Raw genomic sequence first — 24,143 nt, forward strand, 5'->3', positions numbered from 1 at the left:
AGCAGGAATTTGCAAAGAAAATTTCTTCCAACATTCACACTTTTAGGGAAAATTTGAGATTTGTTATCCCACTGTTAAGAGGTTCAGGAAATTGGAGCTATCAGAAAGGTTCAAGACAAAGTCTTGACTCATGAATATAATCTTCTTACAATTAATTGCACGTAATAAACCAGACTTTGGAATAGTCAGTTTTCAAATGACTTTAGGATGTAGCCCTGTCTATGGGGTACACTGCTGTGGTCAAGATTAGTGGTAACCTTACCTTGAGGGGTTGAGGTGAAACAGAATTTCTTGTGGCAGATTATCTTTGAGTCTTCCTTCTCTGCTCCAGCACCATGTCAAGGGTAAAAGGTCTCTATGTCCCAGGCTACTTCAAAGCAAGGATTGCACCAGCTCATGACAATCCTTTGTTTTCTGATGGGTTCCTGCAGTAAACCTTTGAGTCAGCTGCTGTTTGTAAAGTACAAGGCTAAAGGTTGCCAGCCCCAAGTAGGGAAGGAGCCATTAAAAGAACGGAGTAGCAAAAGAAGAGATCAGAGAACTGTCTCTAAGACCTGCTTATGAAAATACAGAAGTCAAAAGATTTTAAGTAGTTTTAAGGTTATACTGATCACAGTGCAGATTTTACTTATATGCATAGAAATCAGCTAAAGCTTATAAAGATGTGCAAATCCTGCACAGTGTACAAGTGTATGGTAAAGCCTATAGGGACCCTGAGGCTACAGAATGCTGATGCAATTACTTGCCTTTCTAGACTCCACACAATTCTAACATGCTATTGCTGACCTGAAACAATCTCAATAGGAACTGCCACTTAGTGATTATATGTTCATGTGTTCACAAGTGAGAAACTGAGATGCCTTGGATTCCTATCAGTCTACAAATGAGGGAGTGGGGTGGGGGTGGTGTGACTTTCCATACTAACTTGTTGAAAGGGAACACCAAAGTGCTCTCCAGAACATCCCTGTTGAAGCCAAATTTGAAGAGTTTAGAATTTGTAAATCAGGGCAAGCGTTGGCAGCTAAATGCTCTTGCTTCATATGTTGTGACTGCTTTCATTGGGAAAAACATCCCATGATATCTTAGAATCCCATTCTATCTGCAAAGCTACAGCAGTGCTGGTGACCATTGGTGATGCTGGTGTATTTTTGAAGAGTTTACATGAAAACAACTCTTAATATTAATTATTTTTAAAACCACATAAATGTTTCTGTGTTCATAATCTGTTTGCAATTAAGAATTAGAGAATTTGAAGAATAAGAGTTTAGCTTTCCATATCATGAAAATCCCTGACTTCAGTTCCTCTAAACGACAAGTGAGAAGTCCCTTCCAGTGGTAAGCTACTTTTGCAGCATTTTTCCTTCGAATCTTTGAGCCCTTATTTTTACCATGTTTGGCACACTGAGTTTTTAGGCTTTCCTGGGACTCAGAGGATCGATACAATACGGACAGCAGTAGCACTGGAGTCATGTCATGATTTCCTTCCTCTCACAAGCTCTGATAGATCTGAAGTTTAAAAGAAAAGAAAAAAGAAGAAAAAGTGCCTTTCTGTTAGTTTCCTAGTAAAGAGTGTACTTTAAAATTTCTAACAATTTTCCTTTAAAAAATGCTATGCAATTTCCAGATCACAAATTATATAAATACTTTATCTGTATGTGGCTTACCTATCCCATTTCATAGTTTTTAGCACTACTTTTCCCTGGAGAACAGCCCTCGGGGAAGGGAAAGCATTACTTTGTAGCCGTGCGTTGGGTGAAGGGCAGAGCCTTGCCGCGGGCCGGAGATGCGGCTGCGGCAGTGACACGCAGGTGGCTCCCCCGGCCCATCTCTCCTCCTGCAGCCGCACAAGGGCGAAGCAGCAGCGCGGGGAGGCCGGGGGCTCCTGGCCGGAGCTCTGGCAAAGCTCCTGCAGTCGCAGCCCCGGCTCACAGCTCGGCCCGGAGCTGCGGGGACATTCCTTCTGCTGCCCTGAGCACCGGGAACAGCAGCTTTGCAACAACCAGCCAGGGCAGCCAGAGTTTGGCTCCAAGTTGTTAGTTTTTTTAAATGGAAATTAAAACCCAATACCTAGGACTATACAGAGGAGTTATGAGCATGAATAGTGAATCATAAGCTTGTTCTTTTAATTACTGTGGCATACTTAGAACCTATTCATGTCTTCAAAAGCCTCAGAGGACCAAGTGAAATTGTGATACATCAATTTCAGCCTATGCAAACTTATTTACAGGAAGATGGTTAAAGCATCATTTAAAAGGAAAAGAAAGGAATATAATGACAACTGTTTCTTTCAGGTAGAAACTGAAAGCCATCTTAAACACACCAGGTGCAGAGCACAATACAGTAACCATGAATGACATTGCACAGAAAACTGAGGTATGTACCAATTTTAAAGTAATCAAGGCAATGTAATAATTTACAACTGATGCTTGCAAAAATAAGAATTAGAAATAATTGTAAAAGACAATTATTCTGGAAGTCTGCTGGTATTGCCACTATTTTTAGACAATGAAAGGGGACTTGTAAGTAGCATAAGATTGATGGAATATGTGAATTATGTTCTTATTAGAAAAACATGAAGGAGGAGGACAAAATAAAGGCAACGAAATATGAAGAAGCTTTAAATGTTGGTGGCGAAATTCTGGGTAACATTTGCATGATTCTAAAATGTAAATATATAAGGCTACTTTCTTCTTCTATATAGACTTACTGAGTAGCAGGAACAAAAACTTCTGGTGTAGGTGGAAAAATATGAAACATGGAACGTTTTTAGCCAGTTTTCTCAGTATTACTTTATTGAGAACATTCCCGTTGTCATCACTGTAAAAAGAGAAAACTTCACAGTAGTTCTGAAAGCGGGAACCTTTGGTGTTTGGACACCCACAGAGTAATCACTGGCAAAGCAGTGTCCATTTGTTATATCAGCATCAGAGCCCTGATAGTCCAGTGATCTTTGCACTTCGTAACATAAAATCACTGGGCTTCTGGTTTTCTCTAAATAGTAAAAAAGTAAGCACATAATGTATTGGAAGTTTTAACTTAAGAAATATTACTGCTTATTTAAAAACTACAGACGGCTGGTGACGTGTTGCAGAAAAACTCCCATACATATTGTATTATACATCTATGTCTTTATATCCCTTTTAAATGTTAGGGGCAGAGAATCTCTTTGGTGTTTGCTTAAGATTGAAAGCAACAATATAAATCTGTATCTAATTTAATAGTTTAATATAATGCTGAATATTGTTTTGGATATTTTAGTATTTATGACTGTTTATGAACAAATACAATGATGCTTAACTGATGATGGCTTGTGGCACAAAGTTCAAAATATCAATTGCATTTCTGTTTTATGTTCTTACATTCTTTCTAATCCAACTATCAGATTATTTCTATCCATCTGTTTCAACTTTCTTTTTCTTATCTTCATTTCTTCTATATCTTCACCAAGATTCTGCTTTCTTCATCTAAACCCGTCCAAAAGTCCTATGTGCCCAAGCTTCACAAGGGTGATGTAAAGGATAAATTTGAAGCTATGCAGAAAGCAAGGGAAGAAAGAAATCAAAGGAGATCTAGAGATGAAAAGCAAAGAAGAAAAGAACAATATGTTAGAGAGAGAGAATGGAACAGGAGAAAGCAGGAGGTTATTTTCTTTGCTAATATTTTATGTTATTTTAATACTTAATATTATATCCGAAAATCTATTTACATTATTTTAAGACAGTAATATTGGGGTTTCATTTAAGTTATAAAGACGGTTTTCTTTCTGTGTTTCATCAACTAGATGAAAGAACTGCTTGGATCTGATGAAGACGATGACACCAAACTATCTAAAATAGAAAAGGGTTATGTTCCAAAGCTAATAGGTAAGAGAGGCCTGACTTTCAAGGCCACAGAGTTCACTGGGTAAGTATGAGATGGAACTGCTCAGCTGTGCATTTCATGTCCACAGGAACTGTTAAAGGCAAGTTTGAAGAAATGGAGAAGCAAAGGCAAGAAGAAGAAAGAAAAAGAACGGAAGAAGAAAGAAAGCGCAGAATTGAACAAGATATGATCGAGAAAAGAAAAATTCAAAGAGAATTAGCAAAAAAGGCACAGGAGGTACGTTCATCTGACCACAACAGTCAGGATGTAATTACAAAAAACGTGAAAAATGTTTTGTATTGATCAGAAAGATTAGACCTTAAGATTTCTGATAGTAGTGATTTCCATGATTTACATGGGAGATGCTCAGTGGGGTGGAAGTGAGCTATAATGTTCAGAGAGTCTTCATTTCTTTACAGTACCAAATTGCTTTTAAGCTCTAAAATTGAGTTACAGATGAAACTGGGCAGGCATAAACCTGGTAGGAACCAGGCACAAATTTTGTTGTCATATGCATGTGAGTTTACTAAATTAATTTGAAAATGTTTCTTGGATTTTATCAACTCTTACTTTAGACAACCTTTGCTTATAAATTAGTGAATACAGTTCAGTGATACGTGAACTAAGGCAAGCAAGAAGTAGTAGAAAATGCCACTGGCAGGCAAAAATGAGAAGACACTAATGCAGTACTAATGCAGTAAAAATCATAAATCATGAAGATCCAGATCATGTTTTATTCCTTTGCCATTTTGTGAATCATCATTGCATATATATACATATATATATATATATATATATGAACAGACTCCCAACTTTCGTTGATGCCAGTAAAGCAAATTCTGTCTTTTGTAGAATTTTGTGAACGGATATCAAACTTAATTCCTTTTGCAAGTTTTCTTCAGTGCTGCAAATACTGCAGTAAGAGTAAACATTTAAATGACAGACTAAATACATAGGCAAATTTCTATTTAACCAAATTATAGTAGTACTTCATTCAGGTGTGAATTTGTTGTAAGAAATGAAAAACAGTGCTATAGGAGAAGTCAGTTCTTGGACAGTGTTTTCTACTAGAATTTCTAACATTGTTAAAACTGTACTTTAATTGGCATTGCATCTAGCATATATTTAACCTAACCTGCAAGGCAGAAGTACATACACATAGAATTTTTAAAACTGTGTGAGTTTTAGACCATAACATAGACACACAATAGGAAGTAAGCACAGCATTAGGCTTTTTTCAGAAGTTGAGGGGAAGACAATGTCACTTGAATCAGAAATAATCAATACCTTTGCTTTAGATTTTTTTAAAACATTTCTTTTTTTTACACAATTCTGCAATATTTAAATGAAGAATGGACAACTCAAGTACTGTTCTTGGTTCAACACTGTGTTGGGAATGCTTTAGCAGACTTTGTGTGGGATGTTTTATGTCTTGTTGCCTCTTCCTCGACAAGCTGACCTATCTGAAGTATTCCAACAGAGGTTCTGTCATTACCATCTCTGTGAATTTACGTGCTACATACATATCACTGATACAAAAAGAATTTCCAGTTCTATGCTTGCAACTCTAAGGCAAAGAGCCAAATTAATGTAATCCTATGAAATTCTCATTTAATAGATTGATGACTTTAACAATACGGGAACTGAATCAGCAGCTGAGGTAATCAGATTTTTTTAAAGAAATGTTCACCTACATTTTTATTCACTTTGTTCTATTATTGTAATTTGGGTTGGGAAAACTTAGAAAACAGCACATAAATACCTAATTAAAGTTCAACCAAGGAGCTAACAAATTTTTAATGTTTATGGAACTATATCTGTACTTGAAATCAGTATCTTGAAGTCTGAAACAGCCTGGACTATGAATACTTTGTGGTTAGTTAAAAACATCTAAAATGTAAATATTCAAAGCCACCAGAATTATTTGATATCTGTTGAGAATGATACTTTTAAGTCCTCTGGCTTTGCAAAGAATTATCTTAAAAGCTCTTTGCCTTAAACTTGAAATTAAAGGGGGATTCCGACAATATGCAGATGTTTAAACACCTCACTCAGTAACCTTTTAAATTTTTTTACTAATTTACCATATGAGTTTTAAGTCTTGCAAATAAATGTTCAATTTCAAAAGCTGGGACCAAAGGTCCTATTGTCTTTCACTAACACAAGAAAATCACACTCCTACTACAGTTTTGGAAAGAAAAAACTTAAACCCCCAATTTCATCAGTTTTAACTTACTCAACAGTATGAAAAAATATGGGTAAAATATATTTTGGCAAATAAGTTGTAAAAATAGATGTGAAGCAGCAACATCCTTCAAAAAACAATTACTCTACCTGACAAATTGTATATTAGAAATTAAAAATTATATATTTCTCTATTGAAGTATTGGCTTATTCCAGCTGCAGTTTATTATCATTTACATAATAAATGTAAAGACTGGAAGTAGAGTGTGGTTACAATTGCTGTCTATTCAAAGTTGTTCTTTTCCAAACCTTGAGTTTTTATAGCTAACTGTTAATGAAAATCTATAAAGAAGTCAAGGAATTTGCCAGAAGTTATGTTTAAAATATAATTCAGTCTTGATACTCTTCAGCTATTAGAAGAAAACTAGTGACTGCCACAGGCAGATAGATTTATTCTTGTGGTTAATACTCAACACAAGTAAATCTTTTGGAAGCTTTGTGCACACAGGTTAAAACATCAATTTCATTAAGAAATGAGTTTATCTAGAAGTCAAGTTTCATGAAAATATAATAAATATCTTTTTGGACAGGAAGGGGATGATTCACTGCTAGTTACAGTAGTGCCTGTAAAAAGCACCAGGACACCTGGGAAGACGAAAATAAACTCTGAGAACACAGGGAAGGAGAGAGCAGAACAAAGAAAGACACAGGATGAAGAGATGAAGCTAAAATATGAGGAACAAAACCAATTCCTTAAGGAATCCAAGTGCCTTTCATTTGTCAAGGTAAACCAGTCATCCACAACCACCTATATAATAGATATTTATTGGCTTAAGATACGACCATTTCATTTTTCTTACACAGGGTGAAAATGAAAACAGTGAAACTCAAGAGCCTCTGTCTCCTGGTAAGCTGAAAGTCACATTTGAAGAACTGGAAAGACAAAGACAGGAGAATCAAAGGCGGCAAGCAGAGGAAGAAGCAAGGCAGCGTTTGGAAGAGGAAAAACGGGCCTTTGAAGAAGCCAGACAGCGAATGGTAAGTACAAGTTATGCTCATGTTGGTACAGAATTTGCATATAGGATATGCTTTTGCATTCTTTCCTGTATGTGATTTTTCTTTTTTCTTATTCCTTAACTTTATTTCCAACTGTTAAGAGTCCAAAAATGAATTTTTGAAAGACATTTTTGACCTGTGCTCTAACTCAGTAACCGCACTGGCATAATACTTTAGAGATTCTTTCAGTAAACCCAAGAAATACAGGTGTTTTGATTTTGTCAGCAACGTAGTAGGTTTTCTATCTACACTCTCTAATATCTTAAGCTATAAGCCTTCAAGGAGATGAGTAGCTGGCTGTTTTGTTCTGAAGTAGTGCTGCAGGTGATTCAGTAACCAGTTTTTGATGCAAATGTTCCATAGTAACAGAATGCTATTTCTTATCCCCATATTTATTTGTAAATGTGATAAAGATATACATCAATTACAACTCTCCTCTTATGAAGAAAGGCTAATAAAGATCAGCTCTCTTGTATGTACTGACATAAACAACAACATACTATAAATTACTAGATAAAGTCCCCCCAATTGTCGAAATGCAGCTCACAGATCCTGTTTTATATTACTTGGAAAACTGCCTCCATATGTGTTCTTTATCATAAGTCAGAGTTGTATTAGATCAGCTATAAAAAGACCTCACTATAGTTTGTTCTTTGATCATATTGAAGGAATCATACACTTTGTATTAACCTAAGATAACCAGATAGTTTAGTTCTGTATTTCCTCACTTTACCATACTCCAGTTCCAATAGCGTTTTTGAAGTATTTGAATACTTTTCCCCTGTTCAGTCATGATCACTATGACTTTGTTAATTCACATACAAAATTCACATACAAACAAGATCAACAAGAAATGAGATTTTAATCTTACATAAAAACTTGGAAAATATTATTTATAGGAATTTGCTAGCTTCAACAGAGTATAATTATGCATGAACAGTCTTGGAAAAACAGCTCTAGATGACTGTTTTGATTATATTTCAAAAACATTCAAAACATTTATATTCCACAGAAACAAACCAAACCAACACCACAGAACTTCTAGAAAGCTGAAACAAACGAATTCCCAAGTGGTCCATATTGAGAGAGTTCTAGGTTTAGGCAGATGCCCAAATTGTTTACTTCTTCATCTCCACCTCCAATAAATCACTGTTGTTTCACACCAATAACTTTGCCATTATGTCAATAATGCACTTTTTTCCTTTTTGTTTGGGGTCGGGCAAAGGATTCTAGTGAAGTAGAAGAGGGAAGAAACTGAAGGAGAGTGAACTTCATGAAGTCACTTAGGTGTTCTAACTGAACATTAGTTCACATCTCTCTTCCTTATGTTAATGCATTTATTTATCAAGTAATGTGAAATAATGTACAAATTCTCCACATCAAAAGAAATTTTCTAACATGCAGCTGTACTTGCTGACCAGTGGCTGTCAAAATTTGAAGTAAACATTTTTCTTAAGAATTCAGCAGTTAATTTTCTTCAATTCTTTAATTTTTTTCCCTTATGAATTTCAAATAAAATAAAAGATTTCTCTAATTCCCTAATGGGCTACCCCACCTACCAGTCCCAGGGCTGCTCACAGTATAGAGATCTGGATTATCAGTACTCTGACAGTTCCCAGTCTACTTCCTCCACTAACAGATAAAGTACTCTGGGATGTCCTCTGAAAGGGGTTCTTGATTGCAGTTTGCAAACCACAGGCTTCTCTTAGCAGGTGAGTGTTCACTGGACAGAAGCTATAGTGAAGAGATCAGAGTATCTCAATTCCTTTCCTTCAGTGATGATTAAATGTCTAAAAGGAAAAGAAACAAAAATCTCAGTCTGGAATAACAGCAAAATACTAATTGATTCAGTTTTGCTATAAGACTCTACAGCATTTCTTTAACTGGTGCACTGATGAAAACAATTTCTATACAAACAAAAAGACTTGATGGTATAAATGTCTATGAAAGTGATGTAAATGAAGTGAATAGAGAGTGATTTACAGTAAATGATCCAACAATGAGACCATAAAGTATGTACTTAATTGTCCAGCCTCTTCCTGATAACACATTTTTCTTTGAATTACACACTCAACAGATTTTTTGAAATTATAAAAGCTGCATGTAGGACACTGAAAATTTCTTTTCTCCCCACCCAGCTAGAACAAAGATTAAAATGTTTCTCATAGGAACCTAACTCTTGATACATTTTTTTTCCCCCAAGGAGAAAGCAGTATTTATAAAAGATCAGAAAGGAATAGAGTATTTATTTACTGTAAAGGATACCTTTTTGTTCGGGTAAATGCTTTTTATGTTTTCCTCTCCCTATTCTCCTTAAGATAAATGAAGGTGGTGATGAAGAATCTGAAAACACTGTTAAAGAATTCCGCCCTGGTAAACTCAGACTCAGTTTTGAGGAGATAGAAAGACAGAGGAGAGAAGAGGAAAAGAGGAAAGCAGAAGAGGATGCACGACGACGCATAGAAGAGGAGAAAAGAGCATTTGCTGAAGCAAGGAAGAACATGGTATGGTATTTTGGTTTAGCACAAACTTTAATTTTTACCTAAATCGCAAACTGGAAAGAAGCTGGGAAAAAGCTTTAAATAAAGGTTAGGAATACATGCTTCCACTCCTTCATTAATTAGTTCACCTTACTATTTATTAGAAGGTAATAGGGTAAACTACCCAAAATCATCAGAGAACAATCCCTCCTCACAGAAAGCCTAGAGAGAATTTCAGATAATTTAGTCAAAACCAGGTATTATATCCAGTGAGTATTATTATGCTAGATGAAACAAACTTGGGAAGTGAAACGTTTTCACAAGAAGGGTTTGTTGGTTTGGATTTTTCTGGGAGAGCAAATTCTTTTATATCTCCATGTTTATCTCCCTACCTTTAGACAGTGTCCACCAATCATCTCTCACTGCTAAATCACAATTAATGGCATAGTAGAAAAATGCTCACTGCAAGTACAAATCTGCAAGTACAATGCTCACTGCAAGAGCCACAAATCTGTGGCTCTTTAGGGAGGAAAAATTAAGAAGGTTGAACCCAGCTCCTTGATGTTTTTAATGCTTGTTCAGAGAAAAACAAAAAATAACTTGTGGTGTTTACCATTAGAACACTTTGCAATACTATCTTCCCTTGACAAATACAGATTTCTGTCATATGCAAGGACTTCTAAAGTGTGAGTTAGGATTGTACTGGAGACAAATTTTCAGGGGCTTAGGACTCACATACATGCTACCTGAAAGCAGAGAAAGATGCCCAGTTTCAGAGGGTGGCAACTATTATTTATATTTAAAAAAAAAATAGCCACAGTGCTTTAAACTGTGGTCTTCATACTTACTCCAACCCCTCCAAGATTCAGCAGGCTTTTGGGTATAAGCCAGTTACTTCTTGGTGGACATCAGCAAATACAGTATTAAATGACACAAATATAAACTAGAACTAAGTAGTGCTTGTTTCAAAAGGCAAGGCAGGATGTGCCAATCTAGAACTGTGGAATAACCCAGTCATCTGGTAGCATCTCTCTCCATTGCCCTCTGTGATTGAATTGGGAAAGACCAACTGCATGCCCAATAACATTTTCTTAATCACTCAAAGCAATACTTGTGAGAGAGATGAAAACTTTGTATGAGTACTCATATTGCTGCCAGGGCTCCCTCTGCCTGGAAATTGGGCCAAAGATAAGACCTGTTTGCTGAAAGACTACCTAGAGAAGCTACAATGTAAATTTAATTTTATACTGCACAGAAAAATAGTGTCTGTCTGTATCTCCAAAGAAAGAAAATAGAACCTAAAAACATTTAAAAATACCCCCAAAACAAAAGAATACTACTGGAGACTTCTGCCACTACAATTTTTATGAAAAGGCAGTAGAGCACTAAAGGAAGCACAGAAAGTATGTGCTGCTTCTGTTTTTTCCTGCTTTCTTGAGAAAGTCTTTTTTGGCCTCAGTGTAGCAAGAAACTAAACTCAACTGTCCAGGAAAGAAACAGGGTTCAATCCATCAGATGCAGCACAGAGACTGTGACTACTCTACCTGCAGACAGTGAAAGTGGCTAGTAATTGAAAAAATTACTGAAATACATTTTCAGCATTTATGTACTTGAAAGTTCTCTGTTAAGTAGCATCCTGAATACAAATACTACATTTTCTACTACTTGTAACAGTTTTCCTTATTTTCCATGGCTACAAAATGTAGCAGTAATGCAGATATGTCCTAAAATGTTTAAAAATGTAATAGTCCTCTCTTTTAAAGACAGTAAAAAATGTACATTAAGCTGTTATTCTAGGAACTTTTTACTGTTCCTTCATTTTAATTTAGTTTTGGAAGTATACACACAGAGAAATGGTAGTATTGTGGCTGGAAAACACAAATGCCACCTCCTTTTGGATCTCCCTATTTCACACTTCCTTGTGCTATTTCCATGCTCCCCAGGACTAGTGTGATCACTTTTACACTGATGCAATCATCTTTCGTCCCCAACAGTACTTTTCTAATAGAGACTGCAAAAACAACCTGTCTTAGCACAAATAAAAAAAATTATTTCCCCGTTTGCCCTCTGAATATTTACTGACTGTGTTGCAAACCATGGTTGTTACAGGAATGGTTCTCACAACCAACCATTTCCACTTTGCAGGAAAAAAAAGCATGGCTAAAATATTTACTGACCTAATCACAGGGGTTTTGTACATCACACAACTCAGCTGAATCTTTGGGTTTTTAGCCAGGGAGAAGGTGGCTCACTGTCTTTTCATAACTAAGTCAGAAATACAGAGACAGCTGCTAGTGCTTGCTCACAAGCACAGCTTTCAAGCACTTATGGGCAAATTCTGAATTGATGCTTCTCCTGATCACTCAGGTTCAGTATGTTCTTGAAGTGATGAGCTCATGAACTAATGCATCACCAGCAAGAGCCTTTCATGTTTCTTTGCTAACTTAGTGACAGGTAGCTTCTAAAAACTATGCAGCATCACTAAAGTTTTCACTTGAGGAAAGAGTTCACAGCTTTGTTTTTTGACTTCACTTCTCCACAACACAATTTCAACAAATATGCTCGTATTACACAAAACAGATGAAGAATGGAAGGAATGGTGGTGCTGAAGTCCAATTGTAAGCTTACTCAGAGGGAAAATCTGAGTAACAGCTGTAGTGAATAGAATTTGAGTGCAATTGGGCTAAAAAACTACTGAAAGAACTATGGCAAATAAAGATATGGGCCAAAGTAAGTCAAGAGGGTGGTATGAACCAAGATGACACCAACAGCACTAAAAAGTGTGGGTTACAATGGCAGTAAGTAGCAATAAATAGTAGTGCCAAATGTCTATTTTCTGTCCCTTTATAGTCAGAACACTTTCTCAAATGGAAATGCTGCCCCTTTAATTACTTCAGCATTCAACTGATTACTGCTGTTGGAAATGCCTACAACTTAGGGCACATTGAGCTTTTCCAGGTTTGCCACAAGGCTTTTCAAACATGATTAAATAGTGCCATAAGCCGTATCACCCTCCTGATCAGTACACTTCACCTTTACCTACAGAACATTCCTGTTGAGACAATCTCTGTTAATAAGTTTATATAGTTACATGCACAAACATACATTAATTTAAGTTTTATCACAAACTTACTTTAAAAATTCCTGCATAACTCACTGTCACTACTGGCTGCTTTTGTAGTTTTGAGCTTCGTATTTTAGTACTTCAACACATTCCATCTGATAAAATACTAGTTCTTATACTTCCTGCTTTGGAAGTAATGAAAACTGCCTTTCCTAGGCCCTACTATCTTATGAATTACTCTAAAAGATAGGCCAGCTGCTCCTAATGCCAACCAAGCCTAACCCTGCTCTGAAGCCAGACAAGGATAGGGAAAGGAGGAAACCCTTGCAGGTGGGTGTATAAACCAATAAACTGACCACAAAACTTAGCATAACAATTTGTGCACAAAGAAGAGCTTCTTCTGAACGTTCTGTTCAGTTATCCTTAATGGGAATACTAATACTGCTTTAGAACAGGAATGTAATTCAGAATGCTTAAAAAAAGATTACAGATAAATGTACTTCAGCATTAAGAGCAATGACATTTTAACACAAACATTTTGTCTAATGATAGTCTGAAGTAAACAAGAATGAATTGCTTCAGGTCCTAAAGGTCCATTTAGAGGGCATCCTCCCACGCAGAGGGAAAATACCGCTTTTTAAAAAACCACCTTCATCTTCATTATAAAAGTTTAGCATTTAGTTAAAGTCAAACACAACCCCCCCCAAATCACTCCCTCCCACAACATTAGAGGAATACCCACATTGGCACAGTGCACCTTTCTGTACTGGAGCAGATGTAACAAAGCAGTCCCTTATCTTTAAGTACCAGAAGTGTCTGAATAGTGCTGTGATTTCATCACAGATATAATTAATGCTCTGAATTTCCAGCAGGTGCTGGATGATGAATCACCAGAAATGTTTAAAACCTTTTCTCAAGAATCTCTCATACCTGGTAAACTGGAAATTAATTTTGAGGAGTTGCTGAGACAAAAAATGGAAGAAGAAAAGAGGCGCACAGAAGAAGAGCGTAGGCAAAAGTTGGAAATGGAAAGGCAAGAATTTCAACAGCTGAGACAAGAAATGGGACAGGTTTGTACATCAAACGATACGTTAAGCATGCTCTGAATAAAAATAAAATAGATCAGTTTATTACTAAAATCTCAAAGTTTGAGACTGTAAATAAAAATTCCTTTAAAAGGAATTTTAAATTAATACATTCAACATTATGAAAAAGGAAAAGAAAAATAGAAAGCCTTACTTTTAAAACATTGTATATAAGGATATTTTTATCACTAATCTACCAGGAAAATGTGTTTATCCCTTGCCACCTTAGAAGTAACTACAGTTACAAATGTGTAACTTGGTTTTGCAGTAATTTCTGAAAATTCTGGAGTATTACTAAAATGATTAGATAGTATTTATGATATTGGGATAACAGAAATATCTAGTTCCCAAAAGACAATACAAAAATAAAAGTAGGAAAGTGAAAAATTCTTGCTTTTCTACAGGGAAATACTGTGCTATCTAATGAGAAAAGAAATACAATGTGCTCAACTTTTTTATGATTGGTATCAAGGGTTTGAAGACTGTCACAGATGATTTTAAAAATCACACACAAAATCTGCTTTACATCCCCAATGTTCAAAACATCACATTCATGAACTCTACACTTCAGTTTGGCTGTGGGTGGCAATTCTTTATTATTCCCTTTTGAATGTTAAGGAGAACTGCATTAATTTATTATGTTTGTTGCAAAGCTTGAGCAAGTAATAAAGTCTCTAGCTTGTGATGTTCTCAAGTAATCCTGGGGAAGCAGGGACAGGGACATCCAGCTAAAATGCATGTACATCTTTACAATCAGTCAGAGGTCATAAAAGGAGGGAGAAAAATATCAGTAATTTTAACTTCAGATGTGGTTTGACTGCAGGACCCACAACTGCCCTTTCTTTTCCAGCCACGACATCCTGAAATGTCATTTACTTTTTATTGAATTAAAAAAAGATTTAAAAGGCAGTATTTTTTTATTTAACAAAACAGCTGTATTTTAGAGGATTACTTCATATTGCAAGTAAATAGAAGTGAATTCTGTATTCTGGGTAAGCAAGTTTTTTGTATTGGTCAGTGTCTGGTTTTCTGAGTCTGCGAAGGGCAGTTTATTGACAGCCACCCTTGAACAAAGGGCATATTCAAGCAAGATACTTTAAACTCTATCTAGTTATGATACAAACGCATTCATCATGAGATAGCAAGGAAAAAATAAATTAGAGGGGAAAGGTCTCTGTACTGATTTCAAATAACTAAGAGAACTGTAATGTATTGAATTATACCATCTGTGGGGAGAACAGGTAATAAAAATAACGAGGGCATTTTCCATCTTAAACATTCTGTAATTTCTTAACAGCTGGAAGAAGAGTCTGAAACTTTTGAGCTAAGCAAAGAATATGAAGAATTAATGAAGCTAAAAAGAAGCGGTTCTATTCAGGCAAAGAACTTAAAAAGCAAGTTTGAAAAAATAGGACAATTGTCTCAAGAAGAAATACAGAAGAAGATTGAAGAAGAGCGAGCAAAGAGAAGAGCAATGGATGAAGAAATAAGAGAAAGGGAAGCTGAAAAATTTCAAGAGGTAAGTTCCATTCTGTGTATGTTAATGATACACTTAACCAGCACACTAATGATCCAGGACAGCACACTAATGATCCAGGACAGCACACTAATGATCCAGGAGTAGGCAATGCTGCTGCTTTCATCAAATTTTGCTGTTTCCAAAATTATGTTTTCCCTTCTTTCCTCTTCCCTCCTTTGGATGCTTAAGGATATCACACCTCAGCATCCCTAAAAGAAACAGCACCAGTTTATTATCAGTCATTGGTCAAGCAGAGATCTGCTTTTCTGCTCAAAGCCCTCAATTCAGCATCTTAATCTGAAACCTGCCAGTCTGAGGGTTTAAAACATCTGTATCTGAGAATTACCTATTAATCATCACTTGAATTGCTTCTCCTTCTGAAGTCCTAATTCATTCTCTACTGCATGAATTGAATAAAAAATTCAATTACCAAACTCAAACAATACCATTTGAAGATCAAGTCTCTGTCATGTATCTTGAGTTTTTCAGAGGGGAAACCCCAAGAAATGGAGCTGTCAGTGTAGCCCATCGACAAACTGGCCTGTGACCCATGAGCCCAGTGTGAACTTTTGTAGACGGAGCATAAAATTTTAACGGTACCAAGCCTGATCTGAGCCCCATTCTGGCTCTTTTCCACAACAGTCAGTTCAGCATCAGCTCAAAGCCTGTCCTATTTTTGAGCTTTTAACTTAGTGATTGACACGAATTGTTTTCATGAGGTCAACCATGTTAGGTGTTGAACCTATGCTCGTATCAATGGCATAAAACTCCAGTCACTGAGGATTTACAATTGCCAGGAAGTGCTCAATTTCTATATCAATAAAACTTTAGGAATATTTTTTTTACCTATGATTTTTGAAATTCTTTTGCCAAAATCTTGTCCTATCCCTGAGATGAACTATTACGAGACTTACCCTACACTCATTAAACAAACTTCTGAAAAAAACCCATGTTTCTGTGTGGCTTTGCTCAGTTAAAAAAACCTCTGGGAACACAAAACTAGTTTTATTATCATATATATGATAAAGGTAATAAGTAACAGTTAAGTCCTGTTTTTAATTATTTTTTTCCCCCAAGGATGATGACGTAGACGTGACACCGGCCAAGAAATCTGAGGCTCCATTTACTCACAAAGTAAACATGAAGGCTCGTTTTGAGCAAATGGCAAGAGCCAGAGAAGAAGAGGAGCAGAGGAGGATTGAGGAACAGAAATTACTACGCATGCAGTTTGAACAAAAAGAAATTGACGCAGCATTACAGAAGGTATAAATTGCAAAATAATATTCTCCAGTCATAAGTGTCATTTAACTTAGCTTACCACTGTTGGCAACACTACCAGATACAAAAAGGAATGTTTTACTCCTTCTAGCAGGTGCTAGGAATTGTTGCAATAATATAAAATTGCTTTTGGTGTTTTCACATACTGCCCATAATAAGAAGGAATGGTTTGGGTTGAAGGAACCTTAAAGATCATCTACATCCCCTGATGTAGCCAGGGACACCTCCCATTAGATCAGGTTGCTCAAAGCTCCATCCAACCTGGCCTGAACACTTGCAGAAGAGTATGAGACACTGCGAAGAAAGGTCATGTCATCCCTTGAATAACGTGAAGATGGAATTGACATTCATGCCTGTATTCTACACTAACATTCCAGCCTCATTAAAATGCATTTTACTGTCTGTGGCATATCCAGATTGGGTGCATTGTTACATAGTGAGGACAGATGTGGAATTTCCCCTTCTCAGAAACACAGTAACTTGTAATCAAGTATGTTATCACTAGCAGTCATAGTGCTATTGCCACTTTATATGCTCTAAATCAACTTATTTTAAAACAGAAAAGGGAAGAGGAAGAAGAAGAAGAGGGAAGCATTGTTAATGGTTCTACTTGTGAAGATGAGGATCAAGCTCGATCTGGAGCTCCTTGGTTCAAGAAGTCACTGAAAAACACATCAGTAGTTGATGGCGAGCCAGTGAGATTTACAGTTAAAATTACTGGAGAACCAAAACCTGAAGTTACATGGTGGTTTGAAGGGGAAATGTTGCAGGACTCTGAGGACTATCAATACATTGAAAGAGGAGAAACCTACTGCCTTTACTTGCCAGAAACCTTCCCAGAAGATGAAGGAGAATATATGTGTAAAGCAGTCAACAACAGAGGCTCAGCTGCTAGCACCTGTATTCTCACCATTGAAAGTAAGAGCTAGCATTTTAATTTGCTTAATTCCCAAATAGTCTTCTTGCATCTTTCCTGTTATGAAAATCTAACTACCTGTCTCTCTTAACCCTTTTTCTGTCTCCTAGCTGATGACTACTAATGCTCTACTTTAGCTGGAATCTTTCTTCCCCTCAACTTTCTTACTGCATTATCTCTTTCTCTGATGGGGCCAACTAAAGAAAGCAAGGATGTGCATTGATTTGTCATTCCTGCATCAGATAAGAACACCCTTCAAATTGTGAGAGTTCCCTACTAAATGCGAAAATTAGTATCAAAGGCTAAAAAGAAGAAATCAATGTATGAAAGATCAACTAAAGGAAAAAGCTGAATTACCATAGTGCTCCAGCATTTGAAGACCAACTGTTGTGTAACAGAATAAAGCTGAATACATGATCTGGAAACTTGTGTAGTAGTGTCAATCTACTGGTGTATCTTGCATGAGCACTAAATGTTTAAGCTGTTTTACTTTATCCCAGAGGCACTGAACTGGCAAAGGAAATACTTATTGATGATTTTCAAAAACCCAAGTGTACTATTTTTGAAGAATAAAAGATGACATAACTGCTCATCACTGCTTCAAGGAGCATTACTTCTTTTGTTTTAAAATGGGCTTGCATTGAAACTGTTCTGCTCTGATAGACCTATGCAGCTGATCATCTCAAATAAAAACATATCTCCCTTAGGTTTGTAGTAGTCTTCAAAGTACCAACACTTGCTTGTAAAACTTGGGTTTTTTTCATTGATTAAATGGCATGGGAACAGGTGGTGACATCTATGATTGGCTCATATTTTAAGGTGGTAAAAAACAAGCTTTAAGAAAATTATTTTCATAAAGTGCCTGTTTTCTCAATCTTAACGCAGTAAATTTACTGCCACATCTCTAAACACTGTCTTCTTAAGGCTACTATTTTTCTCTAACACCTCCTGACATCAACATTCATGTCACTCTGCTAACACCATCTGAACCATTCAGATTAAGCTTCCGGAGGAGTAACTTTACAAAAAAATAGTCACATTTTAAATTAAAGTACATGTGTATAGGCCTTGACATAAAGGCAAGCTAAGCTGCAGTAAGTTAAATGTATGCAGTCTTTTCAAAAAGAAATCTTCCTGTGGTTAAATCTGCTGACTTTCTTTGTACTGTTACCTACTCAAAGTCACTCTTCTGCCTCAATAAAAAAATGGCAACAAGCTGCATGATGCTTTGAACTAGTATTTACCCTAATAACCATATAAATATTTTACTTAATTTCTTGTGGGTGATATTCATTCACAAAGTACAGGTTGCTACAATATTTCTTCCTCTGAAGCTGTTATTTCAAAATAACAAAGGCAGGGATAGGAGCAAAAAAAGACAAAACCATTGCTATTATTATTCATCAGTTTACATTTATTGAGAAAAACCATACAAAAACCATTATACAGTTAATGTGTACCCATATTACATACAATGTCAATGCAAGCTCAAAACCACATTTTTGTAAAGCATTCAATTTACCTCAAGTCCAAGCTGCATCTCCCTAAGACACTGTTCCCATCACAGTTGCCTTTTAAAGCCAATCTTCTGTTTACACACGGGTAGTTTCTGCAGAGAACACTTTTCTCAGGACGAAAAGGCATTTCACATGCACGCAAGAGAAATATTTGTGCATACACAAGAGTTTCATAAGCTATTACTAGGGAAGAGGGAATCCTGTCAATTGTATGCTTTCTGAAAAGCCCAGTCCTCCCTTCCTCCCCCCACTTCCAGAAAAAAAAGCAAAATGGAAAAGCTTTTAGCATGCAATGGAAAACTGAAGAATTACTTCCGAAGAGAACAGGGGAGAAACAGTTTCTACCATCCAATAAAACACCACTAGTAAAAAGATGAAATACTTCAAGATAGGCTGTGCAAGTGAATCGTGATCCTGTCTGCCTGGACAAGTGAAACAGATGACTTATAATTTAGCTACACTAAAAAATATCCACCTGGTATTTTATTCCATGTCCTAGTGAAGTACAGCCTGCAGAAAGCATAAGAAAATGCTTTTCCTACTTGGAACATTATGCTTCCCTTCAAAACTTCTCTTACTCTTCACATTCCCTGTGGGACACTAAGGGGTGAGGGTGGGGTAAGCAGGAAGCATTTCAAGACACCTTTTGGAAAAGTTCACTGCATTTCTATGGAAGACCTGTTACCTTCTGGCTACTGGGGTAACTCCAATAATCTACTGTTGGCCCAGGATCTATGAGTTTGGAAACAGAGTTGGAAAATAAACACTATGCTCTGCACAAATCAGCATGCCTGTAAGCCCCGCAGTGAGAAAGCTGGAAGCCAATACACCTCAAGTGCTACACACAAGAACATCTCACCTTCCACACACTAGCAACATCCCAATACACTGCTTTTTCTTCTCTTATCTCCTCCCACAGGCTAAATTAACAATTGAAAGACTGTTCAGGATATTTTAGGAGTAACAGTTGAAGGAAAAAGTACCATGTAAAAAGGAAGTGAACAAATGACTCACCCCCACACTAAATTCATAGTATCAAAATCCAAATGGTACAAACCTACCCTTTTCTCATGTCAAAAATGAAGTTACATGTTAAGCTACAGATGAAATACTAAGTGGCTTGAGAAACTGAAGCACAACTATTAATTCAGTTCAAAAATTAGCTTGGCTGTTTAGAAGAATATAAAGTAAAATATATGGTTTATATTATTAAATCACAGTTTAAAAAACTTAACAGATTATGGAACATTTATGGTCAAACAAAGAATACTTAAAAGAATGAAGAGTGATCAAAACAAAAATTATACCCTACATCATTATGTATGGGATACATTTCAAATCTGTTATGCTTTTGCCAATTTTACCTTCTACATGGAGCCCTTCTATGGTCCATGCTCATCGGCTCACCAATGGCATACACTCAAAGGATTCCTCTTTACTGGTAGTAACTATCTCAGGACCTGATTCTATGAGCTATGATTTGGTGCTTGCAGCATCTTCAGCACTGTGTGTGAAAATGAAGGCAGTATTTTTGAATATTTTTCTTTGATGTACAGATAAGCAGGACTTTTGAAAGAGGAGCAGCACATTTCAGAAACAGAATAATGAACAAAAAAACCAAATAGATGCTGCTTTATGTTAAGCTAAAAAAAACCAACAAGAAAAGCTCAGAACAAAAACCTGTACCAGATCATCTGTAAGACATTTAACATTTTATACTATCAAAATATTCAGCAATTCAGTTAAAAGTATCAAGAAACAGGATACACTGACTGCTATAGCGATAAAATATTATTTGCTGTACTGTTAAGATTTAACTGGTGCTCATGCTTTTTCAGTTAAAACATACTCATCTCAAACTCCAAAACCTCTTTTCCTACCATGTCAAGTATGAATAAGCAAACTAAGTTATCTAAAGATTCCACTAACAGACTATAACTGTAAGACAAGTTATCAAGTTCAGTGATAACAACAAGAAGTCATTCTTTACATTTAGGTCTTATGGTTTAAGTGGGAATAGTGCCCTAGTATAAAAAAACATTTGTGAAGGCTGTTGACATTTCTAACCGAAGCAATTCCTGCATATTTGAAAGCGTTTGATTCTTTAATTGCAACAATTATCTATGTGAGGTAAAATAACAAAAATTACTTATTCTGATCAAGTTCAATTACTGCAATCTAATAATCTTCTCTTAAAAAAAAAGAAAAAGGAAAAATACATATTTACCTAGAAATAGAAACAGTTGTTTAAAAACTTATGATTTTCCACTCAAATGGAACCGTGAGTAACAATGCATTTGGGGAAGCAGCAGATTGCTTTTCAATACACAACCACAAAGATCTCACAGGGACAACATTAATGTACTGAAATATATTAATTTATATACTTCCTTAGGTTGTGCTTACCTGTTGCTTTTTTGCAGCAGAACCTAAGGTGGAAGGTCTGGGAAGGCACTGTGAAGTATAAATAATTGCACTGTTTGCAATTAATAAAGATTTTATACCTTAAAATGAATCAAAATCAACAGCCTCCATTTTGTGAATGATAAAGAATCCAGTGAATTTAATTTTGCTCAGTTTAGTACATAATAAATGCACCATTCTGTAAGGTTATCTACAAAATACCATGCAAAATACCTGAACTATTAAACTTAATACCCTACACTAAAGATAGCAAATACTGTCCTAGCCTTTTGCAAGCTACCAGCATAAGTCCTAATTTTAAAAGGGATAAAAATAATTCCTTCTATTTCTACAGCACAATACATACATTGCTGATTACCTGAAAAAACTACTTCAGTTTTCAAGCCTTAACTTTTACTTCTCTGTGCAGCCACCCTAAAAAAATTTGTTCTCAAAGCAACAACACGGTGTTCCAAAAATTAAAGCAATTAACAGTCATAGAATTATTTAAAACATACCTACATCACTACATATCTGCAAACTATCTGAAGACAAAGACAACTCTGTCTAACAAGTGGTTCCAAGGACTTCAATGTTACGATATGCATACTTTAAAACACTGAATGACAGCTGTCTCAGGAGTACTAATGAAAAAAACTCTTACTCAGATAAACAGAAACATGATTTTCTTTAGCTATTGCTAAAAGTTTCAGGAATACTTACCCACAAAACTCAGATTATGTGTATGTATATATAAGCAAACCTACGTTGCTGAATTAAGAAGCAATTACGATTTCCTAAGATACCAGCACTGTATTCCAACATAATATCACACAAGTACAGCATTTGCATTATGTGGAACATTGACAAAAAGATACTGTTGCAGTTCATCAATTTGTCATTCTGATGTACTTACAGTGCAATGCTCCTTGAAGGAACAATCAAGGATGATACACAGCACAGTCCTCCTCACCCCTATAGAGCTAGTTCTATACTGGCTGGATCAAACCTGCACTTCAACAGACAATGGCAAGACAGACTGTAGTGCATGTAGTCTAATATATGCAAAGAGCCAATAAATATGCAAAGAGCAAACACAGGATTTCAAGAGAATCAGCTTTTTAGTATGAGCATTAGAGCAATAAGAAGTTTCAAGTATATATAAAAAAATAATCAGTTGATTCAAATACTTGAATATTTACAAAAAGAGAAGATATCTGCTCTGCAGGAAGTTCTCAACCAGTCCCACCACTCAAACAAAACAGCGTTTTAAGGACAGATGCAATTTTTGTAACTACTATGCATTACCACATTTACTTTTCTACACTGAATTTTGAAGTGGACTACTTTAAACTGAAGGCTTAATCACATTACACTTTCAAGTTTTATAACTAGTCTGAAAAAATCCATAAAATAATTATGCAGGAACAGTTTTGAAGTACTCAATTAAAAACAAAAGTTATCTGTTATAGCAGCTGCACAGGTCTGAAACAGTGGTCATGTATAAAAGGAAATTTCACTGTTAATGCAATGGAAGTATGCCAAAAGATCATCTTCTTAAACACATGCAGTTTTAATCAAGTAGAAAGAAAATTAAGGTATCAAGATTACTGGTGCTAGGCAGCAAAATACAATGAATGAAAGAGATCCTCCTTCTACAGCTATTCTGCAAGAGGGGAAAAACATGCTAATCACAAGATTTTAAACTCAACAAAGTTTATGGGGGGGGGGAAAAAACCCAACTCATTTGTGTACAGGTACCTTGATTCAGCGTTGCAAATCAATCCTATAATTCTGCATATACCCACATATCCAACTTACCGACACAGGAGGTTTCATATTATTTATTGTAAAGCACAAAACAGGCATTTTAAAAGTGATAAAGTATACATTGAAAAAGTACATTTATATCACAAAGCATTGACCACATAATTGCAAATACATTTGCTGGAATGTGTACATCTACACTAATACTAAAAACAAACCATTTTTTTCATTTCTACACAGAAATATTACCTCCTATCAGTAGTGATAGATATTTTGTACATTTTCAAAAACACTATTTTTTTAACCAAAATTAAGATCTTCATCAAGGCGTCTGCATCCATACATTTAACAAAGGTTTTTTCCCCCACACAATGAAGCAAATACTGTATTGTCCACTTCTTATTATTGGCCCTGTGCAGAAGAGATACATAAGAGATACACAAAAAGTTAAAGAAAATCCTTTAAATTGAGCTAACTCAGGAGTGAAGCCTTTAAGAAAGAAAAATTGGTTAATGTAAATGGTGGTGGCTTCTTGCATGATTTTCAAAACCCTGGGAGGAGAAAGTTTTTCTTCTTTAAAAAAAAAAAAAAAAACAATCACCAAACATATGGATAGATACAGAACTCAAGTTATCAGGTAAACAGTCATCTACTAATTATTCTGATAGCTATTTTGCTAGAAAAAAAGATGCATACTCCAAAGGAACAAAGCAGGAGACATGCAAAAAAATATCTACAACCACTGAGACAGAAGCCAGGCAAAAACCACTTTAAGACTGTACCTGTGGTGCTGGAGGATGCTGTGGCATTCCCTGTGGACTTGTCTGAGCGTAGTATGCTGCCTGCTGCCTGTAGTACTCAGCCCACGCTGCGCTGTAATCTGGCTGACCGCCCGGAGGAGCCCCAGCAGGGGCAGGAACAGCTTGACCTGCAAGTAATTACAATTACACAGCTTTGTTGTTGCAATAGAAATGAGAAAACGTCAAGATCTCAGCACCTGACAAACATCACCT

The 24,143-nt window shown here is 36.0% G+C and overlaps 2 protein-coding genes across 24 annotated transcripts in view; one reads left to right on the plus strand and one right to left on the minus strand.

Moving 5' to 3' along the window:
* Positions 1-18,035, plus strand: part of NEXN (nexilin F-actin binding protein) — a 23,230-nt gene extending 5,195 nt beyond the window's left edge. For 2 of the 10 annotated variants that reach the window (XM_017743462.1, XM_017743463.1), the window contains exons 2-14: positions 2,292-2,373; positions 3,449-3,640; positions 3,782-3,863; positions 3,950-4,098; positions 5,480-5,521; positions 6,636-6,830; positions 6,910-7,083; positions 9,420-9,605; positions 13,515-13,715; positions 15,028-15,249; positions 16,327-16,512; positions 17,088-17,445; positions 17,554-18,035. In XM_017743462.1, the coding sequence (XP_017598951.1) occupies positions 2,347-2,373; positions 3,449-3,640; positions 3,782-3,863; positions 3,950-4,098; positions 5,480-5,521; positions 6,636-6,830; positions 6,910-7,083; positions 9,420-9,605; positions 13,515-13,715; positions 15,028-15,249; positions 16,327-16,512; positions 17,088-17,445; positions 17,554-17,567 (2,028 nt within the window). In that variant the 5' untranslated portion in view covers positions 2,292-2,346 and the 3' untranslated portion in view covers positions 17,568-18,035. Of the gene's footprint in view, positions 1-2,291; positions 2,374-3,448; positions 3,641-3,781; positions 3,864-3,949; positions 4,099-5,479; positions 5,522-6,635; positions 6,831-6,909; positions 7,084-9,419; positions 9,606-13,514; positions 13,716-15,027; positions 15,250-16,326; positions 16,513-17,087 lie in introns of all 10 variants that reach the window. The other 8 variants (XM_008640824.2, XM_008640825.2, XM_017743464.1 and 5 more) reach the window with 8 other exon arrangements.
* The window catches only part of FUBP1 (far upstream element binding protein 1), a 42,013-nt gene that overhangs the window by 963 nt on the left and 16,907 nt on the right, over positions 1-24,143 (minus strand). For 3 of the 14 annotated variants that reach the window (XM_017743473.1, XM_017743470.1, XM_017743467.1), the window contains 3 exons: positions 23,913-24,058; positions 21,367-21,414; positions 7,947-8,891 (listed from right to left, as the gene is read on the minus strand). In XM_017743473.1, coding sequence (XP_017598962.1) covers positions 8,874-8,891; positions 21,367-21,414; positions 23,913-24,058 — 212 coding nt within the window. In that variant the 3' untranslated portion in view covers positions 7,947-8,873. Of the gene's footprint in view, positions 1-262; positions 1,507-2,771; positions 3,570-7,946; positions 8,892-18,834; positions 23,542-23,912; positions 24,059-24,143 lie in introns of those variants that run through there. The other 11 variants (XM_008640832.2, XM_017743471.1, XR_001865043.1 and 8 more) reach the window with 10 other exon arrangements.

The sequence above is a fragment of the Corvus brachyrhynchos genome, unplaced genomic scaffold, assembly GCF_000691975.1.
Source record: "Corvus brachyrhynchos isolate BGI_N302 unplaced genomic scaffold, ASM69197v1 scaffold48, whole genome shotgun sequence".
In the NCBI taxonomy this organism is placed as follows: Eukaryota; Metazoa; Chordata; class Aves; order Passeriformes; family Corvidae; genus Corvus; species Corvus brachyrhynchos.